The sequence below is a fragment of the Acomys minous genome (genome assembly GCF_964271855.1).
Source record: "Acomys minous genome assembly, chromosome: 17".
Lineage (NCBI taxonomy): Eukaryota > Metazoa > Chordata > Mammalia > Rodentia > Muridae > Acomys > Acomys minous.
The window spans coordinates 60380578-60401695 of NC_140500.1; the positions used below are offsets into that span (position 1 = coordinate 60380578).

At 51.7% G+C, this 21118-nt stretch overlaps 1 protein-coding gene across 10 annotated transcripts in view; it reads left to right on the forward strand.

Annotated features, from left to right (window-relative positions):
• Window positions 1-21118, forward strand: part of TET3 (tet methylcytosine dioxygenase 3) — a 100896-nt gene extending 79778 nt beyond the window's left edge. For all 10 annotated transcript variants that reach the window (XM_084765269.1, XM_084765268.1, XM_084765273.1 and 7 more), the window contains 7 exons: window positions 2717-2810; window positions 6161-6369; window positions 7147-7297; window positions 9665-9754; window positions 10178-10315; window positions 12902-13238; window positions 13707-21118. In XM_084765269.1, the coding sequence (XP_084621395.1) occupies window positions 2717-2810; window positions 6161-6369; window positions 7147-7297; window positions 9665-9754; window positions 10178-10315; window positions 12902-13238; window positions 13707-15496 (2809 nt within the window). In that variant the 3' untranslated portion in view covers window positions 15497-21118. The remainder of the gene's footprint in view (window positions 1-2716; window positions 2811-6160; window positions 6370-7146; window positions 7298-9664; window positions 9755-10177; window positions 10316-12901; window positions 13239-13706) is intronic.

Here is a 21118-nt window from a genome sequence, read left to right on the forward strand (position 1 = left end):
GATCCCTAGACAGACCTAGGTCCCAGGCCTGCCCTTGGGGGCGGTGGCTTGATAAAGCCAGTTGGGCTGAGACTTGTCCAGGCAGCGAACAAAAGCCACCCTGTCAGGTCCTGCCACAGAGGCCCTGAATGGCGTCTGCAAGCACTTCCTATAAGGACGGGCTGCTGCTCCCGTTAATGTGGTCCAAAGCACTTCTTGCACTCCCCGAAGATCTGAGTGAGATAGACACCTTAGTTCAGAGTCTGAAAAAGAAACTCTGTTCCCTTTTCAACCAGGGAAACAAGGAAGCTTTTTTTTTTTTTTTTGAAAGACATCTGTAAGTATTGGCAGGGCTTGGTGCATGCCTTAAATCCTGCCCTTAGGAATCTAAGGTCATGAGGACTGAGTTCCTAGACCAGCCTAGGCTACACAATGAGACTGTCTCAAAAAAAAAAAAAGTTAGAAAGCCATTAGTGTACAGAGTGGGGAAAGCACCTTGGCCACTGTTTTTTCCACAAGATTCTTTGCTAAAGGCAGGATGTGTGTGTGTGTAGTGTGTGTGTGTGTAGTGTGTGTGTGTGTGTAGTGTGTGTGTGTGTGTAGAGTGTGTGTGTGTGTAGAGTGTGTGTGTGTGTGTAGAGTGTGTGTGTGTGTAGAGTGTGTGTGTGTGTAGAGTGTGTGTGTGTAGTGTGTGTGTGTGTGTAGTGTGTGTGTGTGTGTAGAGTGTGTGTGTGTGTAGAGTGTGTGTGTGTGTAGAGTGTGTGTGTGTGTAGAGTGTGTGTGTGTGTAGAGTGTGTGTGTGTAGTGTGTGTGTGTGTAGTGTGTGTGTGTGTAGAGTGTGTGTGTGTAGTGTGTGTATATATAGAGAGAGAAATTATACACCTAGGTGAGTTAATGATGCCAGCTTTTGTACCACTGACCTGCATCCAAGACTCGTGCCCTTGTTGGTTGGTTCTGGGGTATAATGATTCATAACAGTGGAGCAGATGAGGTGAAGAATGGGGTATCACAAAACTTCAGACATCAGGATAGCATTATGCTTTATTAAATGGCATACTTAAATGTCATGATCAAACTGAATTCACTACAAAATACAAGGATATTTTTTATTTAATCTTTTTTAAAAAGCTGCCTGTGTTGGAGCTTGAGAGATGGCTTAGCAGAGTGCTGTGCAGTAAAAGGAGTGGAGCCTGGATCTCAGCACCCACAGAGCACCACCCAGCCTAAATGTGCCTGTGCACACCACACCACACACACCACACACACACCATGCACAAACACCACGCACACCACACCCCACACCCCACACACCCCATACCCCATACCCACACACACCTACACACACACACACACCTACACACACACACACACACACACCCCTACACACACACACACACCTACACACACACACATACACACACACCTAAATCAGTCTTTTAAAAATATATTAAGGGTCTGGCGTGGTGGCGCACTCCTTTAATCCCAGGACCCGGGAGGCAGAGGCAGGCAAATCGCTGAGTTTGAGACCAGCCTGGTCTACAAAGTGAGTCCAGGACAGCCAAGGCTACACAGAGAGACCGTGTCTCGAAAAACCAAAAAAAAAAAAAAAATCATGTTAATAGACTAAAGAAAAAAATAGTTTCATTAGATGTTAAAAATACATTTGTTAAGTTAATTGATGGATGCCTAGTTAAAGGTCCTAGGCCCTCAGGGCACTCGTCAAAGGCAAGAAGTCTGCCCCACATTGGAGAGTTGGCTGGAAATGCTCTCAGTGAAGTCCAGGAGGAGCAACCATGCCTGTAGCATGACAGGAGCTCAGTGGATACAGACCCTTGTCTGCAGATGATACTGAAAATGTATTATAAAGAGGCTGGCTTTCATGCTGTGACAGAAGTGCTGAGTTTCTCCCTCGTGCTTGATGCGCTTTAAGTAATACGTGTACGCCATCAAGCCTGGGGGCTGTCCAGTTTACACACAAGAAGGCTGGGCTCCAGACGATCTCCTTAACTTGGCCACACAATTATGTAGCTAGAGAGTGGCTGTCTGACCATCGGGTTGTATTTGAACCAGGCTTGCCCCGTGTCTTTGTGTGATACATGTTCACGGTCATAGCTGTGTCCATAAACATGGTGTGTTTGGTATGTGATGTCAGAGGCCTTTGGCTCTTTAATACTGAGGCATGGGTGCCCAGGAAGAGGGTGTGTGCCGGGGTGGGGGGGGATTATGGGGCAGCCTTGTCCACTGTATGCTGGCATTTGTGTTTAGCAGGGTCACTCCCCTACCATCCTTGTATTCAGAGGTCAGCTGAGGTGGCTATAAGAGACCAATAAGCATACACACACACAATTTTGTTTTTCATTTGTATATTGAATTTCTAAGTAGTTAACTAGGGGGTCCTTGGCCAGCAGAGCTGAGTGCAGATGCCTGTGGGCTTAGGCAACTTCCTCAAGGGTCAGAAGTAGCCGGGGACTATTCTGCCTAACTGTCCCTCTGTCTGAGGACAGAGACAGGCAAGCTGCACGGGAGCAAAGGAGGAACAGGTGAACCAATGCTGGGAGCCCAGGGGTAACACTCCGAAGCCTGTGAGCAGAGAGCAGCCACAGTTTCCACCTTTCCCCTTCTCGGTTTGCCCCACAGTGCCAGAAGCCCGGGCTGAAACGCCCTGGGGCCCTTCCTCCTGACACTGCAGAGTCTCTGGGTGTTCGCTGTGCTGATGCGGCTTCTGTCTCCTCTCTAGGTATGGAGAGAAGGGGAAAGCTATCCGGATCGAGAAGGTCATCTACACGGGGAAGGAAGGGAAGAGCTCTCGAGGCTGTCCCATTGCCAAGTGGGTGAGTGCTGGGTCTCCACGGCTAAGCTGCGCTGAGCATTCTTGTCCTCTGGGCCCATGTGGCAGAACAGGCTGCAAGGCGGGTGGGTAGGAAACAGACATACGTACCATCGTGGGCCCAGAGCCAAAGACCCTCGTGGCAGCAGATTACCTTTGTCTTACTTACACGCCAGCACCAGGCATCCTGTGCTGTGAGGGACTATGTTCATCTTTACACTTAGTGTGTGTGACCCCTCGGTAAAGGCTGCAGACAGAGGAAGAGAGGAGCTGGCTACTGCCCGGCCTCGCCCACCCCTACCTGGAAGTCAGGGAAGATAGCGGAGGCTGACCTAGATGAGCTAAGCTGAGGGATGCGACGCGGCCTCCAGGTAGTACTGCGACGAGGCTGGCTTCTTACCGGCCTCTGAGCAGGGATCCTGGCCATCTGGTCGGGGAGAATGTCACTGGCAGACCTCAGTTCTCTCAGCCTTGCCTTTCTGGCCCACGCGCAGCTCTTGGAATCACCGTTGCTACTACAGAGCTGGCTTAGAGTGAGCTGGGGGCTCTCAGTAGCTGGTCCGTGTTCGGTTGCCATAGGCAACTGGAGGCGAGGTCACTGAGACCTGGAGACACGAGTTTTAGTCAAGAAACGGCGGTGATGCTACTAGTGTAGGAGTTGAGGGACAGGAGTTGAGGCTGGGTTAGCCTGGGACGCAGATGTGAGCAGGGCCACAGGGCATTAAGTGGCCCAAGGAGTAGAAGCATCTCTGAGGAGGAGGGCCACGGGGCCAGAGGCAGGAAGGCTGAAAGGATGCTCGTGGGGCTGATTTGGATGTCGCCTCCACGCTCACCATCTTTGCCTGGGATCACCCCTTGCCTCTGCATCTCTGCATTGGATGGAAATAACAAATGTCTGAGCCTCAGTCAGCACATATTAGGTTTCGGCACTCCCTAGCCAGTGTTGTAGGCCTTTTCACAAGAAAAGAGCCTGGTGCTTCTTAAAGAAGCGTGCAGAAGCATGTCGTCTCCACCCCCGTGGGAGGTGGCCCTTGCAGTAAAAGGTCTGATGTGGTAGGGAGGTACCTCCTCAGAGCTCCCACCTGCGAAGTGACATCAGCCATAGAGAGTGACCGTAAGGCCTGGAGAACCCTGGTCCAGGGGCCACTGTCACATCAGCGTCTGCAGAAACATGGCGGTGCCCACAGTGGGCCTCCTGCAGCCTGCCAGGAGCCAGGCAACCGTTTGAAGAGTCTTGAAGTAGCATTTGACCTAGGGTAGGTTGTTCGTGTGCTTCTGAGTTCCAAGACACAGTCAGAAAATGATGGCTGGGAAGTAGGGGATGACTTCACTATGTGCCAGCTTTAGACCAAAGCCTCATGGTCAGGACTGCGTGCCGTCTAGAATGCAAAATATTCTGCTAATGTTTGCAGAGACCATGGACCATGCTGCTACAAACAGAACACTACCAGTTGTCAGTTTTGGGTTGCCTAGAGCTCCACATGCGTGAGGTACTTCAGAGTCAGGTTGCAGAGACAGAAAGGACAGTGCTGAAACGCTGGGAAGAATGCAGCTCGGTAACAGAGTGCTGGCCCGGGATGCACAAGACCCTAGATACAGCTCTCAGCCCAACCAAAAATCCAAAATGTGGGCTTGGCAAGATGGCTCAGTGGGTAGAGGCATTTGTGGTATAAATTTCATCTCTAGATCTTACTAGGTAGCAGGGCTCCCAGAAGTTCTCCCTCGGCCTACCCTGCATGGGCACACGCAGACTAAATAGATGCTAAAAAGAAAAGTTTAATTAAAAAAAAAAAAAAGAAGAGAGATCTCAGGGGCTTGGGAGTGTCAGAAGGGAAGAGTTGGAGCTTTACCGTTCCTCGAGTGAGGTTTTAGCTTTATTAGGAATAGAAGTCATAGACCAGCAGTAGTTCTCAGCCTCTTTGGGGGTCGCGTATCGGGTATCCTGCGTATCCGACATTTACATTATGATTCATAGCAGTAGCAAAATTATAGTTATGAAGTAGCGACAAAAATGATTTTACGGTTGGGGGTCACCTCTGCATGAGGAGCTGTAATAAAGGGCCATGGAGGTAGAAAGGCTGAGAGCCGCTGTGCTAGAGGAAGTGGTAGCTGTGCAGCATGGCGAATGAGCCTAAAGCCACTAAAATGTACAGATCTATGTGTTATGCATATTTTACCATAGTAGCAAAAACAAAAAAATGTGGTGCTTGTTACTTTAAAGAGGGAGCTTGGGTCCTGGTGAGATGGCTCAGCCATTACGAGGTTTGCTGCTCTGGTGGGGGGGCGGGGCTCCAGCTGCCCCCACGTGGTTCTCATGAAGCACACAAATATATGCACATAAGTTCTTAAGTGAAGAAAAATCTCAAAAGTGTTTGGCCAAGCACACCTCTAATCCCAGCATTCAGAAGGCAGGGGAAGCAGGTCTGTTTTTGGTTTTTGTGTTTTTTGTGTTTTTTTGTTTTTTGGCAGATCTGTTTTTAAGGCCAACACGGTCTGCATAGTAAGTTCAGGACCTTCCAGGACTACATAGGAAGACCCTGTCTGAAAGGACGGCTGGACGGCGGGGCGTGCAGAGCTCCTCATTTCCCCGTTGTCCTTACAGACCAGAGAAGCTTAGCTACACAGGCTTGAGGTCCCTTTGTGGTTAAGGAGAGCTAGGCTTCACAGCTTTAGTGAACAGATATCTCTCCTGAGGCCTCACCTTGTGTCAGGCCCCTTTTCCCTGTTGGTACTGCCTACCCGTCCTTTCTGTGGACCCTGCACAAGGTGAGTGGCAGGTGTGACTACACCTGTCTGCAGCCTGGTCCTCCCCTGACCTCAACACCCCACAACCGTGGGTTCTGTGTTGGAGGAGCCTGGCTGTTTTCCACAGTGCTATGCCCTGAGTGCGAACACACACATATGCGCAGCCCTTTTTCTGCCCGTGTATAAACGTACACAGATGTGCAATGCTCTATACTATATTTCTGGCTCACAGTTTCATTTATTCTTACTTTCAAGTCTGTGTTGGCCACAAATGTCTTAGACTTTGTTGTAATTTTTTTTTTCCGAGACAGGGTTTCTCTGTGTAGCCTTAGCTGTCCTGGACTCGCTTTGTAGAACAGGCTGGCCTCGAACTCACAGTGATCCACCTGCCTCTGCCTCCCGAGAGCTGGGATTAAAGGCGTGCGCCACCGCGCTCTGCTTGTAATTACTTTTTTATTTTGCTGTTTTAAAAAATGTGTGTTTCTTCTTCCCTGACGGTACTGTCCAAAAGACTCATAACTCCAGGTCTGTGTGGGTAGTGAGGGGCGGGTACCATGCAGAGCTGTGTGGCCCCCCGCAGGGTCATAGCTCAGGCCCGTGTCTCTGCAGGTGATCCGAAGACACACGCTGGAGGAGAAGCTGCTGTGCCTCGTGCGGCACCGGGCAGGCCACCATTGTCAGAACGCCGTGATTGTCATCTTGATCCTGGCCTGGGAGGGCATCCCTCGCAGCCTTGGAGACACCCTCTACCAGGAGCTCACTGATACCCTGCGGAAGTACGGGAACCCTACCAGCCGGAGATGCGGCCTCAATGACGAGTATGTGCTGGGGTGGCAGCAATGGCTTCAGCCCCACATCAGTGCTAACCTGTCTTTATTTGGGTTTTCCTATCCTTTCGTTGAGATGCGTTTCGCTTCAGTAAACTTATCCTACAGGTATATAGTTTGGAGGGCTTTGCGTTATTTTTGTTGAGACAAGGTCTTGCTATTGTAGTCTTGGCTGGCTTGGAACAAGCAATATAGACCAGGCTAACCTTGAACTCGGGGAGATCTGCCTCTGCCTCTGCCTCTGCCTCCAGAGTGCTGGGTTCAAAGGCGTGTGCTCCACCAGCCCCAGCAGTTGGAAGGATTTTGATAAATATCAATGGTTAGGTGGCGTAGTCAAGATTGCGAACAGGGGTCCATGAGGCGGCTCAGCGGGTAAAGGCGATTGCCACCAAGCCTGAGTTCATTCCCCAGGACCAACATGGTAGCAGAGAATAATTCCTGAAGTTGACACACACACATACACATGTGCACACACGTGCAAACACGCATAATTCCTGTACCCTTCATCTACAGCCCTTCCCCCGACCCCAACACCCATGTCTTTCCTGTCCCTTTAAGTTTGCCTCTGCAAGAATGTCACTGCTAGTCTCGTACTTCAGGTAGTATGCTGGATGCTCTGGACAGGCATGCTTCACCGAGCGTGAGTGTCACAGAGTAACCTGCCCTTGTCACCAGAGGCTAGTGGATGCCAACCCTCTCTGCAGGAGTTAGGGACAGGGTTAACAAAGAGACCACATCTGCATGCCTGGCCTGTGTTGTACCTTGCAGCCGGACCTGCGCTTGCCAAGGCAAAGACCCCAACACCTGTGGTGCCTCCTTCTCCTTCGGCTGTTCCTGGAGCATGTACTTCAACGGCTGCAAGTATGCTCGAAGCAAGACGCCTCGCAAGTTCCGCCTCACGGGGGACAATCCCAAAGAGGTGAGGAGAGCACTGCCTGGCACAGGGCAGGCCCCCACCCCTCCACCCCACCCCACCCCTGCACCCTTCCCCACCTGCATCCTAACAGCTATGCAGAGGGTAGGGCTGACTTGCCACAGCACAAACAGCAGAAAATGTTTCTTGCTTGGCTTTGGGTTTTGGCCCTGCAGAGGACCAGTTAGCAGGCGGTGAGGAAACTGAGGGCTGCCAGCTACAGATGTTTGCCACCTAAACAGCAGCTTTAAAGGAATTACTCTGAGGGCTTCAAATGCAAATCAATGCCGATCTTCCATCTGAACTTGATCTGGCCATTTATTTGTAGGGACTTCTTTAGGGTGTAGGAATTACAGGAGGAAGTGGGGGGCACCTTCCTCTCTGTGGATGACCCTCTGAATCTGTACTGGGCTTGGTGAGGTATCGCACCCCTCGGTGGGCTGGGGCCCTGTCCTGGTGCACTGGGTGGTGGTCCACACATAGTCACGGGGTTGTGATGAAGTTTTCTCTCCGTGGCTTCTCACCCTGGTCTCCCTTCCAGGACCTGTCTCCCTCAGCCCTGTCACAAGAGACTAAGGACCTCTGGGTCTGTAGTGCAGCTTCCACCAAGGGGTTAGGATCTGTGATGTCAGCTGAGGCCATTTCTTATTTGCCGTGTTTTCTGTGCTCCGTGCTGCAATGGTCGTAGCAAGGGGTGGTCTCAGGATAAGCATGCTGCCCTTTCACCTCTGCTCCGCTTCCTCTCTGTTTGTGTTCCTGGTGGGTGGGGTCAGGAGACTGGGCTCTTTGCGGGATTGCAGGCATCCTGGGTGTCCTGATATCAGTTCCGCCTTCAGAACTCAAATCTCTTGGTCCTGGCAGGGTTCCCCACTCCCCTGAGGACAGGGACACCCACTAGGCCGCCTCTTCTGTGCCTCCACAGCCCATGTAAGCATCTTCATGGCTTTGTTCTTCATAGGTAAAGTGAAACACTTTCAGGGATTGGAGAGATGGCTAAAAACCCTGGCTGCTCTTCCAAATGACCCTCGTGCAGCTCACAGCCATCTGTAGCTCCAGCGCCAGGGGCTGGCACCCTCTTCTGGCTTCTGCAGGCACCTGCATGCACACATACCGTAAACACACATACATAAAAATCTTATTTTTTCCCTCAAATTCAGAGCCTTTTCCCCCAGAAAACTTTTAGATAATTCAGTAAGCTTAAAATACTCTAATTTCAGCTCTTTGTAAGCTAGGGACCCTCTACCTCCTGAAGCTGCAGATGTGGCTGCCTCAGCGGGTTGAAGAGCTTCAAGGCCTAAGACTTGCCAGGAATAAAAAGACACAATCACTTAGTTTCTTCAAGAGCCGTCCCTGGTTCTGCCAATCGCCACTTGCTGAGCACTTGCTGCATCCTGGGCTCACATGTGTCTCAGTCACCCCATTTGTCCAGGCAGTGTTAACCTACTTCACAGACGAGAGTGACGTGGGAGTAGTTCGTGGTGAAGGGGGCAGGGTCCCTCACCTTGGGGCTGTCTGTGTTACTTTGGACCAGCTGTGCTGACAATAGCACCCCGACATTCTCCAGAGCAGCAGTCAGGCCCCCACACAGCGTCATGCGGGTTGCACTGACTGTTGACCGAGCCGTGCTCCTAGCTTCTCTCTGTGCGGTGTGGCTTGCTTCCTTCTCCATAAATGTTCCGTGTGTGTGCTCAAGGCCTCAAGTGCCTATGAGCCTGTGTAAGGCCAGAAGGGTGACGGAAATGCTGCTGCTGCAGGTGAGACAGCAGCCAGCACTTGGTGTAAGCAGTGGTCATGGGGTGTTTCCTCGATGCTGCTGATGACCAGCTTTGTTATCTAGTGCAGAAACCACCTGGAGCCACCGAGGGACCTAGTTCAGTCAGTCACTTACATTTCAGAAGGCTGTAGCAGCCAGGGCTTTGGATTTGGCTACTTGGCTGGCAGCGGGCTCTGGGCCAGGCCAGCTGTGAATGCCCAGCACAGGCCCATCAGTTTCCGCTTTCTCTAACATGGGAACACAGATCTACACCTACCAAAAAATCCCCACTGCCATAGCACACCTGTGACCCAGAGCCTTGCTCTACAAGGGCTCTTCAAGGGCCTGCTCTCCTGCCCTGGGCCAGATGGGGCTGCGTGTGACTCATATGGTAGCTTAGCCATCAGGCTGACTGCACCTTCCAGCTGTGGCTTTTCATAGCAAGCCTCAGCGTCCCCAGCTTTAAAATGGACATGATAGAGGAACACTGTGAAACCCTGCAGACCCTTGGCTTCCTGCCTTCCCAGTGGTGCCCAGCAATGGATCTGGTAAGGTTCCTTTCTGCCAGGGAGTTTGCCAGCCAGGGCAGTCCTGAATGTTCTTAACTGTTCTCTCTGCAGGAGGAAGTGCTCCGGAATAGCTTCCAGGACCTGGCCACCGAAGTTGCTCCCCTATATAAGCGGCTGGCCCCCCAGGCCTATCAGAACCAGGTACTGGAGCCGGGGCCTTTGTCTGTCCCATGGCGTTTTCCCTCAAGTTTCCTGATGTTGGAAAGTGGGAGTGGTCACCTTTGTGTTCTTAAAGCGCTAAGCCTAGAGGTCTCCTGGGGCCATTGTGTGTCTCAGAGACGCCTTGCTTTCCCCGTCTACCCCTAGCTCCCATCTCATGCTCCCGGTGGTCCTCGGGTGCCTCTGGCCTAGCTTCCCCCATGGAGGCTTGAGTTCCTGTCTATCTAGGCAAGCACGCCTGAGCTAACTCAGAAGAGAGAGATTCCTTCGGGACTAGGGCCTCTCAAGTGGGAGACCTTCCTCTTGTGGCTCAGGTTCACAAGACAGATGTGACCCTTAACCTGCTTCTAAGCCCGGCATCCCAGGTGCAGCCTCCTGAGCAGCTGTTCTTGGCCGTTCACACAGGTGACCAATGAGGATGTGGCGATCGACTGCCGCCTGGGACGGAAGGAAGGGCGGCCCTTCTCAGGGGTCACGGCCTGCATGGACTTCTGTGCCCACGCCCACAAGGACCAACATAACCTCTACAACGGGTGCACTGTGGTAAGGAAGCCTAGGTCCAGCGGAGAGAGCCAGGTTTTGCTCATTATAGGGAGGGAGGTAGAGACTGGATTCTTGGAGCTCTAGGTCGTGTTGGTAAGATGGCCAGCCCCTCCTCAGAGAAAGCCCTCACAGCAGCAAGTGAGGTGCGTGAGCCGTCAGAGCCTATATATGTGCCTCTCCTGAGCAGAACAACAAGATGAGGTTTGGGGGTGACAATGGGAAATTCTTCCTCAACGCCTGCTAGGCTGTATAGATTGTAGAAGGAGCAGGCAAGAGAAAGGTTCAAAGAGTACAAGTGGATCATCTCCACAGGCGTGTGTGCGCTGGAGAAGAGAGACGGCCGTTGCTGACTGAGGTGGAGACCCCCCCTCAAGGGAATGCTGCCGCCGCTGTGCTTGCTTTTCAGCTGGATCCAGTTCAGACAGGACTGTGGGGCCTTGGGAGCCTGAAGGAAAAGGCTGGGGGCCCAGACATGAAATGCTAGAGAGGGCAGGCTCCCTAAGATAAAGTGAGGGGCCCTGCAAGTTTTCATGTCTTAAAATTTGTACATGTGTAGCCAGGCGCCATGGCACACACCGTAATCCCAGCACTCAGGGAGGCAGAGGCAGGTGGATGGATCTTTGAGTTTGAGGCCAGCCTGGTCTACAGAGAGCGTCCCAAACAGCTAGAGCTACACAGAGAAAACATGTCTGGGGGGGGGCGGTGTACATTTATGTAGGCAAGTGGGCCTGCGCATGTGGGTAGCTGTGTTTGCACTTGGGTTCAATTTGCATTGAGGGTCAAAGGTCAACCTCTGGTGTTCTATGAAGCTGTCTGCTTTTGCAGGGTTTACTGTCGTTTTTGAGTTGGTCTTTCTTTGGTACCTGCAGCTGGGCAATTAGGTTAATCTGGATGGCCAGTAAGATGGGATCCAGCCTCGCTTGGCTCATTGTGTGGGTCCTGGGGCTTGAACTCAGGTCCTCTGTTTGCACAGCAATAACTTTATGCACTGAGCCATCTGCCTCAACCCTTCAGTATAAAAACTTTTAGAGTTGGGGATTGAGAGGTGGCTTTTAGCAGTGATCACTTGCTACCCCTTCCAAAGACCCTCAGTTTGTTTCTCAGTAAACTACTTCAGTGAGCTCTCCATCTTCACCCTCAGAGGACCTGAGATGCTCTTGGCCTCTGTGACACGTATGTCATACTTCACACACAGACACAAACACATGTATAATAACCGTCATCGTCGTCACCTTTTAAAAACCCTTGTCTGAAAGCTGGTGTGGATAACCACAGTCAGCATGTGGCGGCCATCCCTTCTGCAGCTCTGCGCACGACCACGGCCATACACAGCTAGATACAACCCCCCCTACATGGGGTAACCGCGTGTCGCCTGTGGTCCTATGGCGTGCTTCTTAACTAGCGGGAAGTCGGGCTCTCTGTGTCAGTGGGTATAGATCTATGTTTAAATGTGCCGAACCTCTCATATCAACTACTTAGCCAGTTCCCTTACAGGTGGGCAGTTAGCGAGTCCCACACTTTCCGTCCATAAGCCATGAAGGATCCCTGCCGCTCTGTTCAGAAACGGTTCCTTCTGGAAGTCCCAGGGTGGAGATAGTGACGGTCGCAAGTGTTTAGTACTTGTTCTGTTTCCTGAAGCGCAGGACCCTGTCAGTCTGCCTGATTAAGTGAGGTGTGCCTCTTACACACTAAAGAGGTTGGACATCTTCCCATTTCTCTTGCTGCTTTTTTTAAAAAAGATTTATTCTTTTATATATATGAATACTCTGTCTGCAATGCAGAGCCTGCGTGCCAGAAGAGGGCATCAGTTCCCATTATAGATGGTTGTGAGCCACCACGCGGTTTCCGGGACTTGAACTCAGGACCTTTGGAAGAGCAGCCAGTACTGAGCCATCTTTCCAGCTCCTTTTGCCTCTTGCTCATAGAGAAGGCAGGCACGAGGCTAAGGGCAGTCGAATGTGGAGTATACGAGTTGGGGAGGTGTAAATTGTATTAGAAGATTCGTGTACAAGAAATATTCGTGCTATGTTTAAAAAATGTGCATGCTATCCTAGTTGGTCATCCAAAAGTATTACATACAAGTGCATGTGTGTGGAACTAATGTTTACAACTTTTTTTTTTCTGAGATAATTTTTTTTTTTTTTTTTGGTTTCTTTGAGACAAGGTCTCTCTGTGTTAGTCTTGACTGTCCTGGACTCACTTTGTAGACCAGCCTGGCCTCGAACTCACAGTAATCCGCCTGCCTCTGCCTCCCAAGTGCTGGAATTACAGGCGTGTGCCACCACGCCCGGCCCATTCTTAATAAAAAGAAAGGTTATTCTAGAAGCAAAAAGCTCAGTGGTCGATGTGGTCAATGTGGCATAATGGCGGCAGTGGTGGGCTACAGGAACGGCAGGCGCCCTGGCCCCAGCGCAGCCACACTGAGCCGCACGTTGTCAGATTTTAGAGCCTTAGTGGTCACGAGCGTGTGATGGGACAAGGCAGAGGGCTGATGGTAGGTCTGCGTGGGGGTGACATGTTTGGGAGCTCAGACCCTTCTCTTGAAGCATGGATTCACCCCACGCCTTCTCTCCCCGTGTGGGGCAGGTCTGTACCCTGACCAAGGAAGACAATCGCTGCGTGGGCCAGATCCCCGAGGATGAGCAGCTGCACGTGCTGCCCCTGTACAAGATGGCCAGCACGGATGAGTTTGGCAGTGAGGAGAACCAGAGCGCCAAGGTGAGCAGCGGGGCCATCCAGGTGCTCACGGCATTCCCTAGAGAGGTCCGGCGTCTGCCCGAGCCTGCCAAGTCTTGCCGCCAGCGGCAGCTGGAAGCCAGGAAGGCGGCGGCCGAGAAGAAGAAGCTGCAGAAGGAGAAGCTGAGCACGCCAGAGAAGATCAAGCAGGAAGCCCTGGAGTTGGCTGGCGTCACCACTGATCCAGGTAAGCCAGGGGGTGCCACCAGCACAGGATGGGCCCTGTCCTCAAGGGGCCTCCCCCAGCCTTTAGGCAGCACGGTCCTGAGGCCGTTCATTCTGTCCTTCAGAGAGATGTCCTGTGAAGCACCCGGGCGGGAGCAGTTGGCTTCTGCAGCATGCCCTTGCTGTGTGTGGGGAGAAGAGCACTACGGCAGGGCCCATGGGTGGGAAGTGGGCTGGGTGCCTGAGCTCCCATTCCTCCCTTCCCCACACTTGGGGAAGAAGAGCTTCCGTTGGAACCGAGGCGTTTTCTGGGGTCAGACAGTAAGTGGTGGCAGAGGGGAGACGGGCTCTCTGCGCGCCGCGTGGGATGCCCAGGGAGCTCATCTCAGCGCCTCGTCCATCCTGCGCCTCTCAGACAGGGAAGGAGGCTCCATCCCCTGAACTCTACACTTAGACCGTGTCGTTCCTCCTTGCCTCCTGCCTTCCCCAGGCCTGTCTCTGAAGGGTGGATTGTCCCAGCCAAGTCTGAAACCCTCCCTCAAGGTGGAGCCCCAGAACCACTTCAGCTCCTTCAAGTACAGCGGCAACGCGGTGGTGGAGAGCTACTCGGTGCTGGGCAGCTGCCGGCCCTCCGACCCCTACAGCATGAGCAGTGTGTATTCCTACCACTCCCGCTACGCGCAGCCTGGCCTGGCCTCCGTCAACGGCTTCCACTCCAAGTACACGCTCCCCTCCTTCGGCTACTACGGCTTTCCATCTAGCAGCCCTGTCTTCCCCTCCCAGTTCCTGGGCCCCGGCGCCTGGGGGCACGGGGGCGGCGGAGGCAGCTTTGAGAAGAAGCCAGACCTCCATGCTCTACACAACAGCCTGAACCCGGCCTACGGTGGTGCTGAGTTTGCCGAGCTGCCAGGCCAGGCTGTCCCCACAGACACCCGCCACCATGCCCCGCACCACCAGCAGCCTGCTTACCCGGGCCCCAAGGAATATCTGCTACCCAAGGTCTCCCAGCTCCACCCAGCAGCATCCAGGGACCCCTCTCCCTTTGCTCAGAGCCCCAGTTGCTACAACAGATCCATCAAGCAAGAGCCAGTAGACCCTCTGACCCAGGCTGAGCCTGTACCCAGAGACTCCAGTAAGATCGGCAGAACACCCTTGCCCGAGGCGTCTCAGAATGGGGGACCCAGTCATCTGTGGGGACAGTACTCAGGAGGCCCAAGCATGTCCCCCAAGAGGACTAACAGTGTGGGTGGCAGCTGGGGGGTGTTCTCCTCTGGGGACAGCCCCACCATTGTTCCCGACAAGCTCAATTCCTTTGGGGCCGGCTGTCTCACCTCTTCACACTTCCCGGAAAGCCAGTGGGGACTGTTCACGGGTGATGGTCAGCAGTCGGCCCCCCACCCCGGAGGACGGCTCCGAGGCAAGCCATGGAGCCCTTGCAAGTTTGGGAACGGCACCTCGGCCTTGACTGGTCCCAGCCTGACTGAGAAGCCATGGGGGATGGGAACGGGTGACTTCAACTCTGCTCTGAAAGGTAGTCCTGGGTTCCAAGACAAGCTGTGGACCCCTGTGAAAGTAGAGGAAGGAAGGGTTCCCACACCGGGCGCCAACCAGCTGGACAAAGCCTGGCAAGCCTTTGGCATGCCCCTGGGCTCTGGCGAGAAGCTCTTTGGGGCCCTGAAGTCAGAAGAGAAGCTATGGGAACCCTTCGCTCTGGAGGAGGGGACCGCGGAGGAGGAGCCCCCCAGCAAGGGGGTGCTGAAGGAAGAGAAAAGTGGCCTGGGAGTGGAAGAGGAAGAGGAAGAGCTGTGGTCAGACAGCGAACACAACTTCCTGGATGAGAACATCGGTGGCGTGGCTGTGGCCCCTGCCCATTGCTCCATCCTCATCGAGTGTGCCCGGCGGGAGCTACATGCCACCACGCCACTCAAAAAACCCAACCGTTGCCACCCCACCCGCATCTCGCTGGTCTTCTACCAGCACAAGAACCTCAACCAGCCCAACCACGGCCTGGCACTCTGGGAGGCCAAGATGAAGCAGCTGGCGGAGCGGGCGCGGCAGCGGCAAGAGGAGGCCGCACGCCTGGGTCTGGGCCAGCAGGAGGCCAAGCTCTACGGGAAGAAGCGCAAATGGGGGGCTGCTATGGCAGCTGAGCCCCAGCACAAAGAAAAGAAGGGGGCTGTCCCCACCCGGCAGGCGATGGCCATGCCCACAGACTCGGCGGTCACCGTGTCCTCTTACGCCTACACAAAGGTCACTGGCCCCTACAGCCGCTGGATCTAGGTGCCGGGAGCCAGCGTACCTCAGCGTCGGGCCCGGCCCGAGCTGCCTCTGTGGTGCTTTTGCCCTCATGCCCGGGGGCGGGTTGGGGGTGCAGAAGTCTCTCTATATCTACATATATGGATATGCCTATCATATATATGTATTTATGGTCCAAACCTCAGAAACTGACCCGCCCCTCCTCTCCTACTTCCCCAGCACTTTGAAGAAGAAACTACGGCTGTCGGGTGATTTTTTTTTTTTTCGTGATCTTAATATTTATATCTCCACATTGTTTTATTTTTCCCCCTTGTTTTGAGGGGCTTTTATTTTCTTTGTTTTTAAATTTTTATCCTTGTATATCACAATAATGGAAAGAAAATTTATAGTGTCCTTTCACAAAGGAGCGTAGTTTTAAATTCCATTTAAAAATGTGTATTTATTGGATTTTTAAAAAAAGCAACAATAGTGATGGCTACAGATGGGCGGGAAAGGCCAGCAGCGCTTCCTGCCTGGTGAGCCTGGCCTCCTGGGAGCTGCAGGTTCTCCCAGCCATCTGCCCCCAACAAACCAAGGTTAGCATGTAGCCCTGGTCTAGCCCTCCTTCCCACAGGCTGGGGAGCCTTTGGGGACCACCCTGTTCCCCTCTGTGGAGTGGGAGAAGCTGTAGATAGACATCTGGGGGCCTGGCCTGGAGATGCTGGTGTTCGACGTCCCTGGAAACCAGGTTGGAAGTAGACAGTTGCAAGCTCGCTAGTCTCCACACTGAATCCTCTCTGTCCGTTATTTATCAAGTCATACGATGTCCCGGGTCGCTAGGCAGCACCTCACGCTGGAGCAGGAGTTGAGAGCTCCTAGGAGCCCTGTTCCATCTTAGTGATAAAGCCAGTCAGTACTGGGCTGAAGGAAGCTTAGTGGCAATTTTTTTTAAAAAAAATCGCCCCAAAGTTTGTTGATACTGAAAAAGGGCTACTGTATCTTTAAAAACAAGAAGTTGAAATCCAAGCTGTGAAGAGCCAGCATGCTATGTGGTGCTCTGCGGTGCTGTGCGGTGCTGGAGCCTGGTGCTGTAGTATTGCGCTGGGACTTTTCTGACTCTCAGGGCAGGTAGCATCCTGCCAGAGCTCAGCAAGCCAGTGTGATGGCAGGTCACACGTCATCCTTATTCCTGGATCTTCACAAGGGACAATGGTGCAGTCCTCCCAGCCTTCACAGGGCGTGGCCTACACTTCATTTAAAGTGCAAGGGTCAGGCGTTTTCAACAGGTTGCTATGCTTTTCCTCCTTCGAGGGGGCCAGTTCTCCATTGGATCTTTCTCTTTTCCCTCCTCCCTTTTCTTACCTCCCATGTCACACGCCCACTCTAAAATCCTGGTGCATTGATTTGGTTCTTTGAGAATGAGAATGTTGGTGCTTTAATTTCCGTGACATTGCTGAGAGAGGTTGGGCCTGACAGGTGGAAGCGGCACTTGTCTGGAGGAGTCAGACTTCATGGCGTGTTCGTTTTTTTGCCCCCGATGCCATTAGCCATGTTAACAGGCTGCTCGTGTGGACGCGTGTGGTGAGTGGGGGGCCTTCATCATCGGGACACACACAGAGTGGCAGCCAAGCCCCGAGACGGCAGTCAGCGAGTAGGTCTAGCCAGGTTCGGTCTTCATAAGCTGAGCGTAGCAATCCCATGACAATGCTGAAGGCAAGTCTGAGTCCCGAGCTTCGTGGTGCCTTGTGCCAGAGCTGAGAGCCCAGCGGCCTTGTGTTGCCTGGAGCCCTTCGGGAGCACTGGCAGAGAGTGGCTAACAGGTGTCCTGAGCATTTTTGTGGTCTGGTTTTAACTGTAAATAGTGAAAGATTTTTTTAAAGCACTTTTGCCTAGATTTAAACAGCAACTTGAAGAGAATAAAAAGTACATTTTAACATGGAATTGTGGGAGAAACTGTAAATAGTAGCTGAATATTTACTGTGCTTTGTCAATCCACCTTTACCATATTCTGTAAAGTCACAATTATTTTACAGGACAAAAAAATGAAATATTATTGCTTTTGAAATAAATAACCCAAGAGCTTGTCAGGACTTAGAATTCCTCAGATTCAGATTTATAGGCAAGCCTCTGGCCCTCTGTCTGACAAGCTCAAGGTGTCAGAGTCTTTAAGGCGCATGCTAATTTTCTAGTTTTGAGGGAGAGTTGGGTCCTTTAAATGCTATTTTGCTTAATCGCATCAGTACTTTTACGCAGGTCTCATCTGACTCCGTGCTTAGGTAGATGCGGGGGGTGCCTTGAAAAACTTCATTTTAAATAATCTTAAAATATGATATTTTGAAAAGCATTTGGAGAATGTGACCGTGTATACGGCCCACGGAAGCCCCAGGTTGGCTGTTGGCTTGCAAGGTCCCGAGTGTGGCCCAGATGACTCTGACGTTGGCAGTGTGTGGATCTCTGACGTGTATTCAGTATGCTCCAACCCTCCTCACCCTCTGGTAGCAAAGCCATTAGATGAACAGAGAAACCAGTACCAGCTGAAAAAGCATGTGGTGCCCATCCCATCCCCCAAACCTGCACAGCCTTGGTTCATAAGCTCTAGGCCAGGAAGCAGGCTGCTGTGAGGTGAGGCGAGAGGTGTTCTGTGTTGACCGTTCAGGTCCTAGCGAGCACTGCCTGAGGGCGCCGTGCTGCGGCAGTGCTTGAGCCCTGCTGATTTTCACACACTACATGTATAACCTACCTCAAACCTGTCATTGAAATGAGCATGCTTTAGATGTGTATTTAAGACGTAACTATGCACACTTCTATACCCCCCACCCCTTGCTGCTGAAGGCTTCTTAAAGAGAAAAATCAAAATTTTTATTTTTTACTGGCACTATCATTTTTTTAAGTCCTGAAGATGATTGACAAGACATTTTTTTATCACGAGAAGAGGAAAGAAAAATTAAAAAAAAAAAAAAAGCCATTGCAACTCAAGAACCTGACAGCATGAGCGAGATTTAAGGGTACCCTGATAGCAGGGAGATGATCGGCCGCTCCTAGTGTGCTGCCGCCCGTGGCCACAGCCCACACCACCTCTGCTTCCTTTCCTTTCCTTTGTTTTTGTTCTCCTTGCCTGCTGTGTGCGAGAGGACTTTTGAAGTCCTATCCCAAGAGATCTTTTAGAATAAAAATAATTTTGCAGCAGGTTCTCACAAAGTAACTGGTGCTAGCTGGAGAAACCGCCCTGTCAGTGCCACTGGGGGAGGGGGGGGGAGGTCACATGGATTGATGGGGGGAGTTTGAAGTCTGGTTTTTAGTGGGGCCTAAGCAGCCCACCCCCAGCTCTCCTGGGTGCTGCTTTGCCTTTTCCGGGCCTCCCTCCTGCTGCGTTAGGAAGCAGTCCTCTGCAGACCCTAGGGGTTGTAGAATGCTAGACAGCAAGGTCAGAAGTAGTAGAGCTCTGTTGCCTCATAGCGGATCTGTGAGCGTGGTTGACAGTAGCCAGAAGCCCAGTGTCACTGAGCGAGGAGACTTTGTTGACTGCCTCAAGATGTCAAAGCAAGGCCAAGCTGGTGGAAAACTGATATATCCCTGATGTGCCTCAACCGATCTCTTTCCTTTTGTTACTGAAGTGTGTTTTCTGGACTTGGAAGCATTTTTATGAACTGAAATAGTCTAATACACGGTGCTATGGTGTTTCAATGTGACTGTCCCTGATCTTGTCTCTCCCTGAGGTGCTATCAACGTTTGAAACCACAACCAACCAAAAACAAGGTGGGCTTCGTCTGGGCTTTTCTTCCCTTCTCTTTTGGTGCTGTCTTCCTAGACCTCCGTTTACCGCGCTGTGTCTGCTCCGAGCAGTGTTCTGGGTTTGTTTTTGTTGTTGTTGTCGTCCCCCCCCCCCCCCCGCCCCCGTGGTGGCCAAAGCTCGGCACATGGAAAAGGCAGCTAGCTTCTTGCAAGGACAGCAGTGGCCTGCCTGTCTGGGTGGGCACTGTGGGTTTGTGCTATCTTCTCAGGCAAGATCAGGAGGGGGTGTGGCTCTGAGGAAGGAGAGTCAGGGCCCCTGCCTCTTGTAGTATGGCAGGGATTCTCCTGTGGCCCAGGTGCTAATCCTAAAGGGGACAGGCCGTGGTCCAGGGGGAGTGCCTTCACCTGGCCCCGGCAGGGACGGGATGGGCAAGCCTTTGATTTCTTGCCACTCACTGGTAGCTCCTGGTGCTCAGACTAAAGGCAGGTGCTTTCGTTGTCCCTCGATGCCACCAGGGCCGCTTTTAGTTGGTGCTAAACTCCTTGTGTCCACATAAGCTGATTAAATTTTAAGAACGTCATCCACTGTCACAGTTTTTTTTTTAATACCTCAAAAACAGGACATTGTGACAACTTAGAGTCCATGAGGGTATGATGCTCACAGGTGGTTCCCCTGGGCATCTCCCTTGACCTTGACACACCTGGGGTCATTATCTTGGCTCACTCTTAAGCAGTAACATGGCAGAGTGCCTAGAGGAAGGAGTGTGGCTGGATTTTGTTTTCCTTCTCTTAGGTTTTGCTTGTGACTAGAATGTGAATCTCCTCTGCCCGTCTCATCGAGCTTTCTGTCGTGGTTGCTGTCATTTGAAAACTTCCACAGCACCACTGTTTTATCTGCTGTCCTACCAGGCCTACTTCTTCACCATATACCCTGGACCAAGATAACACATTGGAGGTGCATACCCAACCCAGGCTCACAGCCCCACTTCCACCCACGTGCGCGTAGCGTGCGCAGTGCCGCCTGAGAGGGCAAAGTGGAGCCCTCAGCACAGAAGCCGAGTTCTGGGCTCTGTGGCTAAGGATTGACGAGTTGTTCATCCTGCTCCTCGGTCGCTTCTGTTTTGATATCAGGGATGCTTTCTGTAGGGTGTCGTTCACGCTCTCCTCGCTCTGACTGCCCGCATTCAGGGGGGACCCTCACTCTTCATATGGGGACTTCAGATACTAATTGGCTCATCTGGACATCCCAAATTTTCTTGATTCCGATAGTTGTTTTGTTTTGGGGTTTGGGTTTTTTTTTTCTTTTGAGGGGGGAAGACAGACAAGAGTGATGTCATTGATTTTTCTTGTGTTTAAAGAAGCAAGGACCGGCTGTCTCACAGCATACTAATGCTTTAGACTTGATCAAGAACCCTTGTAGCTTTTGGATGTGTTTTATTTCTTATCTCTTTGAATTCCTGTTTGGTTACCTGGCTTCCAATGGAGGTGAACTTAACAACCATACTTGAATATTCCGTCTTGACTTTGTAAACTGTGGCTACTTGAAATGAAGTTTATCTGGGGTTGATGGATGAATGGTAGGTTTTTGCAGTGTCTCAAGGCAATAGGATGTGTATTATTAAACTGTAGATATCTTAGTACAGTAAATTTATGCTGATAATTTTATTTTGTATAATTTTTACCTTTTGTTAATATTTTCCTTCCAGTTTATTGGTTTGTCTCCTGAGCTACCGCCTTCCTTCCCCTTTCCTTCTCCCCCAGTGTTTCAGTAAATTTAATTTAGGGTGCCTAGAAATTGCAAGTATGTATCCTTTTTTGATTTGTATTTTATTATAATTTACACAAACAACTGGGTTTGTGAACTGTATTACTCCTGGCATCTTTAAAATATTGTGGGTGTTTTAATAAATTTTATATTTATTTTTTGCACTCAAA